Source organism: Aegilops tauschii, chromosome 1 (genome assembly GCF_002575655.3).
Source record: "Aegilops tauschii subsp. strangulata cultivar AL8/78 chromosome 1, Aet v6.0, whole genome shotgun sequence".
NCBI lineage: Eukaryota > Viridiplantae > Streptophyta > Magnoliopsida > Poales > Poaceae > Aegilops > Aegilops tauschii.
The window spans coordinates 236,786,735-236,796,260 of record NC_053035.3 but is presented as its reverse complement, the minus strand read 5'-3'; the positions used below and the strand labels follow the sequence as shown (position 1 = coordinate 236,796,260).

Here is a 9,526-nt window from a genome sequence, read left to right as displayed (position 1 = left end):
CTCAAGAAGAAGAAAACGCAGGTGTATAGGCACACAATCAGATTAAATGTCCAATGTTGCCTTGTTCCAAATGTTCTAGATATAATGATGGAATTTAGACAGAAATTTCTAATTGCGAATCCAAGTTTCGGAAATTAGCTTAGGGCTTATAAAGCAATATAGGCTTATAAAACATGATAGGTGTGTGTGCAGAGAAAAGTTGCACGTATATTGGCAATTAAGTACTACAGTCACCGTAACCTAGCCCCAAGCTGCACAGAAACAGGGTCTTTATGCAATTGGAGTCCCCTGCGGGAACATGCTAAACGAATTCATGCAAAACTCAGATTAGAAGTCCACAACTCAACCTGAAATGCAGCATAAGGGAGAACACCTGTGCAAAAGAACCATGGGGGTCACTCGATGGCAGGATTCTTGATACCCTGGTGATGTTCAGTTGATGAGTAGTAATGTAACAAATCACACATAAACTAGTAGAATGAAATCGCGTTTAACCTCTTGTGGGCAATGTTTGAATGCCCGCGGCCATGAAAATGGGATCATAGAACCACACGCAGCATGCAAACGGAACTCGTCTATTGAAGTGCTTCCAAATAATATAATATCACAGACAATGTACCTAGAAATCATTACTGGACTCCTTGTGAACATAAGAACATCAAACAAGTTCACAACACCATCGCTAGTATATAACTGCTACGATGAAGGCGCATTATCTCTTCTTCAGGCCATGAGGTAAAGATCTAGCCATCATTGGATGAACCAACGATGGTAAGATCTGCCTTCACAACACAGCTCGATCCCACAACATAGCCTCCCGACGGGTCCTTGAGTTTCTCGAGTCCAAGGAAATCAGGCCACCCCCATCTGTGTGTACCCGTAAACACCAAGAGACCTGTGATCGAGACAAAAGTAAGATCAACTGTAATCATCGTGAGGTTAAGGACACTAGCTGCTTGAATCATACATATCAGTAGCACTGATACTTGCTAAGGAGAGCTGAACCTGAAGTTCCAGTCAAGTGTTTCCCATTCTTTTGATCCAGGATGGAGAGAGTCATTAGAACCACCTTCTTGGACTCGAGATGGAGCTCATCCGAGGCATCCAGGTATAAGTACAAGCTGAGGCAATCAGTGCTGTACTTGTTACCACGTGGATACATGCCGACGTACCTGTTGACAAGAATGGGAGGTGACACTTCAAAGATAATTGGGTACACGGGAAAATGTATTTCAAGAATGTGGTTGGTTACTGAAATCAGAAACTTTGGACACAGCTTGGTGGCATTAGAACTGTACAAAAAATCTAAGCAAAGCATGACTGCAGTACAAGATATTACAATGTTACACAAAAAAACCTGAGAAAATAATTGATGGTGTGTGATACATACAAGGACCGGTTGTACCAAATATATACATGATAATCAAATTTATGGATATTTTTCCTCCTAAACGTATGACCATGAAATTTTACACGCCAACATACAGTTTAGTACTACGTTGTTTCTAATTTGTCACTGAATTTTCCGTACACCTTGCAAAACCCTGTTTGTATTGAAATTGGAATTTGCTACCATATCTGTAAATATCTTGGTTGCATGCTTAGAAATCAAGCTAAAATATCCAGTTGGAACATATGAAGGACTGGTAAGCTAAAGGATACATATAAGCTAAAATATTGGACAACACATGCATACTATTTATATAAATCATTTGTGATGTAACTACCCAGATGTATACCATTTATGTCCGCCAACTTCAAATGTAGGAGAACTGACGAAGTGCTTCAAGTCCAATTCAAGGAAATTGTCCATGGTCCAAGTGTATGTCCCTTTAATGAACCCCTTCTTCTGGACAAAGATATTCTGAACTGTGGTAGCCTTCTTATGAACCACAACAGCCTTCTTTTCAGGAGAAGAGACATCAATTTTTAGTATCTCCACACCAAAAGCACAGCTATCATCAACTAGGAAAGCAGATGACGTAAGTAGCTCCTGAAGAGGAATCAAGCAATATTGCTTCGAGTAGGTATTCTTGAAACCAAAGTTGTAGCTAGCTGCATTTAGGTAAAGGTTAGAACTTAGAAGATTAGAGAACGAAGAAACCAGCTGTGTTTAGGTAAAAGTTAGAAAATTAGAGAAAGAAGAACTTGTATGTAAGATGAAAATATCCCAAATAACATATAATCAACTTTTCCACGGAAAAAAAAAAACATGTAATCAGCTTTCACCCCAGTTAGCATTTAAGGAGAGATGAAAGTAGTTAAATCCATCAGAATAAAAAAAACAAAGTAAAAGAGTACACGCATATGTACTCTGGAACGTTGTTCGAATCAGAAGAGTCTCAAGTGTGACACACAGTACAGAAGGTCGACGGACAAACTTACCAGCAAAGAAAATATCAAGCGACCTGTTAATGGGAAAGTAATTGATTATGTTACGAAATTTGTAGGTATTGATTTGTAATGATGATATATTGGTATCTATAGCTCAAACTTGTGATGCACACAAGACTGTGTATGGACTCCCAGCTAATAGGATGGATGCACCTTTTTGCAGTGAAATTGGATGGATGTAGTTGAAAAAACACATTCACGAGTCTACCTTTGCATCCACAGTATTCTCCTTTTGAATGGTTGAATATTGACAACTCAAACACTGCATACACTCTAAATTACTCCATCAGACAAACCAGGCAGTTACTTTATCCGCTAGAAAAAACCAGATGATATTTATACATCTAATATGTTAATTTGCTACTGCGGTTATGATGCGTACCACTTGTACCCAGAGCAGTCAAAAGCAGCAGAGAACACCGTGGTAGCTTTCGTCTCAAGTAGCGCTGAGAAGTCATGAACCTTCCATTTAAAATGTGGAACATGGGTCTCTCCTAATCTTGCAGGAGCTGAAATTTCCACCGAAGGAGGCAACAAGTCAAAATCATGTTCATCCTTGGGAAACTAAAAGGGTGCAGAATAGTTGTCTATGTTGAGATTATATGAATGAAAATCTTGCATACAGTGATTTGTAAGCGGTGACACCACTAATATATTGTAGTAAGTAGCAGTCTGAAGTTGAATTGGGCAGACAAATTTGTTAGGAATGGGCAACTACATTCACAGGAGGGCCAAGGGCCAGTACATATACATGTGTATGGTAAAGTGCAAGAGAGACTATACACATCTAACACCCCCCCTCAAACTCATGGTGGATCAACAACACTGAGTTTGGAGAGAAGAAAACTATGCTGCGCTTGAGTCTGTGCCTTCGTGAAGAAGTCCGCCAACTGTAACTCAGAGGGCACATAGTGAAGAGTGAGAGTCTGATCCTGCACAGCAGCACGCACAAAGTGGGCATCCACACCGATGTGCTTGGTGAGCTCATGCTTCACCGGGTCACGCGCAATACTGATAGCACCAGTACTGTCTGACAATAAGGGAGTCGAGGTAGTAGCAGACACACCAAAGTCCTCAAGTAACCACCGTAACCAGATCACCTCAGCCGTCAGCATAGCCATGGCTCGCAACTCAGCCTCTGTACTCGAGCGAGAAACGGCAGTCTGTTTCTTTGTCTTCCAGGCAATAAGAGAGCCACCAAGAAAGACACAATAAGCAGACAGCGAGCGTCGATCAGAGGGATCACTAGCCCAGGTAGCATCAGAGTAGGCCTGGAGCTCAAGAGAGCTGGAGCGGGGAAAGAAAAGGCGTTGAGAGAGCATGCCACGAAGATATCGTAGAACACGGAGGAGATGACTATAGTGGACAGAGGTGGGGGCTGAAACGAACTGACTCAGGATATGAACAGGATGGAGATATCAGGACGCGTAACAGCAAGATAGACAAGACTGCCAACAAGGTGACGATAGCGAGTGGGGTTAGGGAGAGGGTCACCATCAGAAGCACGAAGCGGAACGTTGAGTTCCATAGGAGTCACAACTGTGCGCTCATCACCGAGAGCAGCGCGAGCAAGAAGATCCTGAATATATTTTTCTTGGGAGATGTAGAAGCCATCAGAGGTCGAGGAGATCTCAATCCCAAGAAAATAGCGAAGTGGACCAAGATCAGTCATGAGGAACTGGTCGCGAAGGCGAGCCTTAACAAAGGCTATGTAGTCAGAGTCGTCACCAGTGATGATCATGTCATCAACATAGAGAAGGAGCAGAGTCCGACCACGAGGAGACGTGTGAACAAACAACGCGGGATCATGATCACTGGACAAGAAGCCAGCGGCAGTCACCACAGAGGCGAAGCGCTCAAACCAGGCGTGAGGGGCCTGTTTAAGACCATAGAGGGAGCGGCGAAGTCGACAGACCAAACCATCAGGAGCATAGTACCCCGGTGGTGGCTGCATATAAACCTCCTCACGCAACTCGCCATTAAGAAAAGCGTTCTGAACATCAAGTTGAGAGATAGACCAATGACGAACAGAAGCAACAGCAAGAAGAGTGCGAACAGTGGTCATGTGGGCCACAGGAGCGAATGTCTCATCATAATCGCGTCCCTGCTCCTGCTGAAAACCACGGGCCACAAGGCGCGCTTTGTAGCGCTCAAGAGAACCATCAGAGCGAGTCTTAATCTTGTAGACCCACTTGCAGGTGATGGGACGGACACCGGAAGGGAGGGAAACCAGATCCCATGTGCCAGAGCGCTCAAGGGCAGCAAGCTCTTCGGCCATCGCAAGCTGCCATTCAGGCTGAGTCATGGCAGTCCGATAGGAAGTGGGCTCAGCAATAACAGAGAGACCGTACCGATCAGGAGAGTAGCGATCAGGCGGGGGGCGAGGCCGAGCACGGAGGTTATGAACCGGGGGAGGAGTGAAAGGAGGTGCACCAGAGGTGGAAGGCGCATCAGGGGAAACATCCTCAGAACGAGGGCGACGAGTATAGTGAAGAGGAAATGGTGAGAGAGGGCGACGGACTGGAGATGATGGTGGAGAGTTGGAGGAGGAGGATGGGGAAGATGGTGTCGGTGGTGAAGGAGAAGGAAGGAGAGGTGCAGGCGGAGGAGGAAAAACATGAGGAGGCACATAGCAAGGTGTATCAGGGAGAAGAAGAAAAGAAAGATCGTCCACAGAGAAGCTCGAGGTAGAAGGACGTGGGTAGTAAGAGCGAGACTCGTCAAAGGTCACATCACGCGAGATGCGCAAACGACGACCAACAGGATCCCAGCAGCGATAGCCCTTGTGCTCATCACTGTAGCCAAGAAAAACACACTCAACCGACTGAGCAGTCAGTTTGGTGCGTTCTCGCGGGGCAAGAAGGACATAGCACACACATCCAAACATACGAAGAGCTGAGTAGTCAGGAGAGCGACCAGTGAGACACTCCGTAGGAATACCACCCTGCAGAGCAGTCGATGGCTGTATGTTGATGAGATAGGTGGATGCAGAAACAGCCTCAGCCCAAAAATGGGGTGGGAGAGAAGCAGCAATCATCAGAGCACAAGCCGTCTCAAGTAGATGACGATGCTTACGTTTGGCAACGCCATTCTGAGCATGTGCACCAGGACGTGAGAACTGGGCAAGAGTACCCTGTTCCGCAAGAAAACCACGCAACAGCTGGGAGATAAACTCACCAGCGGAGTCAGCACGAAAAGTACGAGTGGGCGTGGAAAACTGGGTGTGAACCATGGCAGCAAAACGTTTGTATATGGAGAGAACCTCGCTACGAGATTTCATAATGTAGAGCAAAGTGTAGCGAGAGAAATCATCAATAAACAAGATATAGTAGCGGTGACCGCCTTTCGAATCAAAGGGAGCAGGACCCCATACATCAGAATGAACTAAGTCAAAAGGACGCTGAGATACCGACTCACTGGTAGGATAAGGTAACTGGGTCTGTTTGCCAAGTCTGCAGCCATTACAATGTAAAGAAACATCTCCAGATACAGACCCTAAGATGCCCTGACGAACTAAAGAAGACAAGCGAGAGCCACATATGTGACCAAGGCGATGATGCCACTGCTGGAAGGACGCAGACGAAGAGGCAGCAAGAGCATGGGAGCTGGCTGAAGTGGTGGCAGCGGAAGGAACACAAAGCTAGTCAACCTCCCAAAGGCCCTCTGACTCACGGCGCCGGGGGCCAGCACCAACCAAAGCCTTGGTGCGACGATCCTGAATGGAGCAAGAGTCGGTATCAAGAATGACACGACAACCAGAATCAGTAAGTTGGGCAGCGGAAACAAGATTCATGGTGAGGCGAGGAACATGTGAAACACTAGAAACAGAAAAAGATGGAGTGGAAAGAAGACCACGGCTAGCAACAGGAAGAGGTGTGCCATCAGCGGTAAGAACATTAACAGGCGAATCAAGAGGTCGGAGAGAAGACGGCATGGAAGAATCAGAAGACATATGAAAAGAGGCTCCAGAATCCAGAACCCACGAAGATGTACCTGACTGTGTAGATGCCTGCGGTGGTGGAGCAGTGGCTGCAGTCACAGCAGCAGCGGAACCGGTCGACAAAGAGCCTGAGGAAGCTAAGAGACGCTTGAGCCTCATAATGTCCTGGTCAGTGAGTGACGGGGTCGAGGAGGATCCAGGAGTCCCACTGGAAGAGGAGCGCCTCAGGTCTCGCTTCTTCTCACGGCAATCAGACTCTGGGTGACCTGGCCGAGAGCAGTAGCCACAGAAGGTGTCACGGCGCGACCGGCCCCTCTCAACATAAGAAGGACGACCCACCCCCCTGAAGGAGTAGGCAGGAGCGGTGGAGCGGTGAGGCGAGCAGGTGGCATAGGAGCTCGGGCGGCCAACACTGATGGAACCACAAGTAACCCAGCAGAGCGTAGGCGGGTCTCTTCAGCACGAAGCTCAGCAAGTACCTCCGAGATAGGAACACGACCACGAGCGAGCAGGTGAGCACGGCGAGGCTCGAACTCAGAGCGAACACGAGATAAGAACTCGTGAACCCGCTGAAACTCCAAATCGGACCGTGTAGTCTGACAGCAACGGCAAGTTCCACAAACGACGGTCCGAAGAGAGTCAAGCTGACGCCAGATGGCAGAGCACTGTGAATAGAACTCATCAACAGAGGAATCACCTTGCTGGAGTGCATGCTCCTGACGCACCACAGATAGGTAGAGAGCATCACCAGAGGGCTGATAGCGCTGACAGAGATAAGACCACATCGCTGCAACTGTGCCAAGTCCCATGAACTCCGAGGCGAACTGAGGAAGGACACTCGCAGTAAGAACAGCAGCAGCACAAGCATCATCATTGCACCACTGAGTGTAAGCAGACAGATCATCACGATAGGCAGAAAGGGCATCCGAATAGGCTGACATCTGCTGATCATAGGCATCAACTGCAGTATCATCGAGAGCCTTGGCGGCATCGCGATCAGCCTGAGAAGCATCAGCAGCAAGAACCGGCGGTGCTGGCGGGGTAGGAGCCACAGGAGCAACAGGGCAAGGCGGACAGGGGACCTAGCCAGAGAGAACACCCCACAGAAGGAGACCGCGCATGTGGATACGCATAAACCCCGCAAACTCGGCATAGTTGGTGCCATCGAAGATCACCGAGGAACGGCGACATAGCCCGAAGAAGACATGAGGAGCTCTTTTTTTTTGGTCAATTGCTACAGGAGACCCCGATCCAGATCGGGATCGGGCTCGCGCTGGCTCGATCCAGCCCCGATGGAGGAAGCGGGGGGAAGGGCGAGCGTGGGAGGGGCCGGCCCTGGGCAGCACCGGCTGCAGGAGGAGGCGGCCAGGGGCGGCAGGGCGCGGGGAGGTCGCGGTCGGGCGCGGGGAGGTGGCTGCCGGGCGCGGGGAGGCGCGGGGAGGTGGCTGCCGGCCGCGGCCGAGCACAGGAAGGCGCGGGGCGGCGCGAGGCGGCAACGGCAGGCTGCGGCCGCGCTCGGGGCGGCGCGGGACAGGGACGGCAGGCCGCGGCCGAGCTCGGGGCAGCGCAGGCCGGGGCGAGACGGCGTGGCGGCGGGGAGGGAGAGAGCCGGGGGCGAGGGAGGAGGTGGCCGGCGCCGGCGACGAGGTAGAGGGAGGCCGGCGACGGGGGAGCTAGGCCGGCGATGGGGAAGCGAGGCCGGCGACGGGGGAGCAAGGCACGGAGCTGCGAGCGTGCGGGAGCGGGAGAGGAACCTAAGCATCTGATACCATGTTAGGAATGGGCAACTACATTCACAGAAGGGCCAAGGGCCAATAAGTGCAAGAGAGACTATACACATCTAACAAAATTAACAAACCTGTGCTAATAAAGGTATTTGAAGAAGGGACCCGCCGGTTGTTTCTCAAACGACGACGAAGAAATCCAATACTAAGTCGCATTGTTAGCCTGATGAAAGTCGTCGTCGAAACCCTCTAATCTAGTAATCTAGAAGGCGAAAGCAAAAGTCAGAGAGAGGAGAAAGACCTCACCTGGAGTTGGGGGCAATGACGGGCTTCCTGGGACGGCGTTTGTTGGAGCTGCGAGCTGAGGGGGTATCCTAACCACTAACCAAAACTCGTGGATTCCGGGATTTTAGTGAACTATATATGTCCAGGGGGAGAGGACTCGAATAGAAAGGAAAAAAAAAACAGACAACTAGCAATCTCCAATACGTAGAGGGAGGACTTTTGACTAACTAATCAGTTTTACCCAAAAAAAAACTAATCAACCTAGCCCTGATTACTCTGCGACTCAAACTTGGCAGAGCTTGCGACGATGTGTTGGAGTTCATGGGGCAAATCTCCAATACGTAGAGGGAGGACTTTTGACTAACTAATCAGTTTTACCCCAAAAAAAAAACTAATCAACCTAGCCCTGATTACTCTGCGACTCAAACTTGGCAGAGCTTGCGACGATGTGTTGGGAGTTCATGGGGCAGACGATGATGTTTTCCTTGGAGGACAGGACCTGGACCAGAGGATCTTCGACCACTTCGTCAAGCTGATCAACCATGACTTGTTCCTTAAAGTCATGGCATTGGTGGAGAGTGCCATGAGAAAGGCTCAACTAGACAAGAGCAAGGAGCTGATTGATGGCGTTGTGCTATTTGGTGGAAGCACCATGATCCCCAGGATTCAGAGACTCGCCACCGATTTTTTCATGGGAGGAAACTGAAAAATATCAATGCGTTGGTCGGTGATGCCAGACCAAACTGTCACTCTCGGAGCTGCTCTTCTTACGGCAAATGGGTACCCATACATGGGAGGCGATAGGCTTCTGCAGGGATACCCACTGGTGTTTTGCTTACCCAACTTCCGGTTAACCTAAGCATGGCGTTGAATGCTTGCAGTGAGCAAATCATACTCCTAAGTAGTACTCCGTATCAAGGAAAATTCATAAATGCTGACATTTTCCTCGAAACACTATCAACGTTAAAATACCTTGACTTGGGACAACCAAACTATGCCTTCTAAACCCAGCCCAAGGGAGTACCAAAAATGCTGCAGAGTTTATAGTTTTGGGCCCCAATAACACTTTCCTACATGATAATTTTGTCATTGAACATATGCCGTCTGTGACTGGGCAGGTGGGGAGCTTGCTTTGCGTGTCTCTAAGCAACTACGAACTGCCTGGTGAAGTTCTATCAAGAAA

General features: G+C 48.8%; 1 protein-coding gene across 3 annotated transcripts; it reads right to left on the bottom strand.

The window, feature by feature from the left end:
• Window positions 1-442: 442 nt before the first annotated feature.
• Window positions 443-8,775, bottom strand: LOC109735861 (ubiquitin C-terminal hydrolase 12). Of its 3 annotated transcripts, none has more exons than XR_012205825.1 (5): window positions 3,018-7,685; window positions 2,777-2,903; window positions 1,740-2,055; window positions 1,006-1,172; window positions 443-895 (listed from the first exon to the last, which is right to left on the bottom strand). XR_012205825.1 is itself a non-coding variant. In XM_020295060.4 (5 exons), the coding sequence occupies exons 2-5, from the start codon at window positions 2,877-2,879 to the stop codon at window positions 744-746; spliced, it is 738 nt and encodes a 245-aa protein (XP_020150649.1). In that variant the 5' UTR covers window positions 2,880-2,903; window positions 8,365-8,775; the 3' UTR covers window positions 562-743. The 3 variants fall into 3 exon arrangements, 2 of the variants coding, with proteins under 2 accessions (XP_020150649.1, XP_040258389.1); XM_020295060.4 differs by lacking the exon at window positions 3,018-7,685 and adding an exon at window positions 8,365-8,775 and having other exon boundaries at window positions 562-895; XM_040402455.3 differs by having other exon boundaries at window positions 562-895; window positions 3,018-7,634.
• Window positions 8,776-9,526: the final 751 nt, after the last annotated feature.

Excerpts from the sequence above, each read along its gene's own strand:
- LOC109735861 (XM_020295060.4), bottom strand. The coding sequence starts at position 2,879 with ATGTTCCACATTTTAAATGGAAGGTTCATGACTTCTCAGCGCTACTTG. Across the intron at positions 1,173-1,739 it reads GAAGTTGGCGGACATAAATG|GTACGTCGGCATGTATCCAC; the intron begins GTATACATCTGG and ends TCTTGTCAACAG. Across the intron at positions 896-1,005 it reads ACACTTGACTGGAACTTCAG|GTCTCTTGGTGTTTACGGGT; the intron begins GTTCAGCTCTCC and ends TCTCGATCACAG.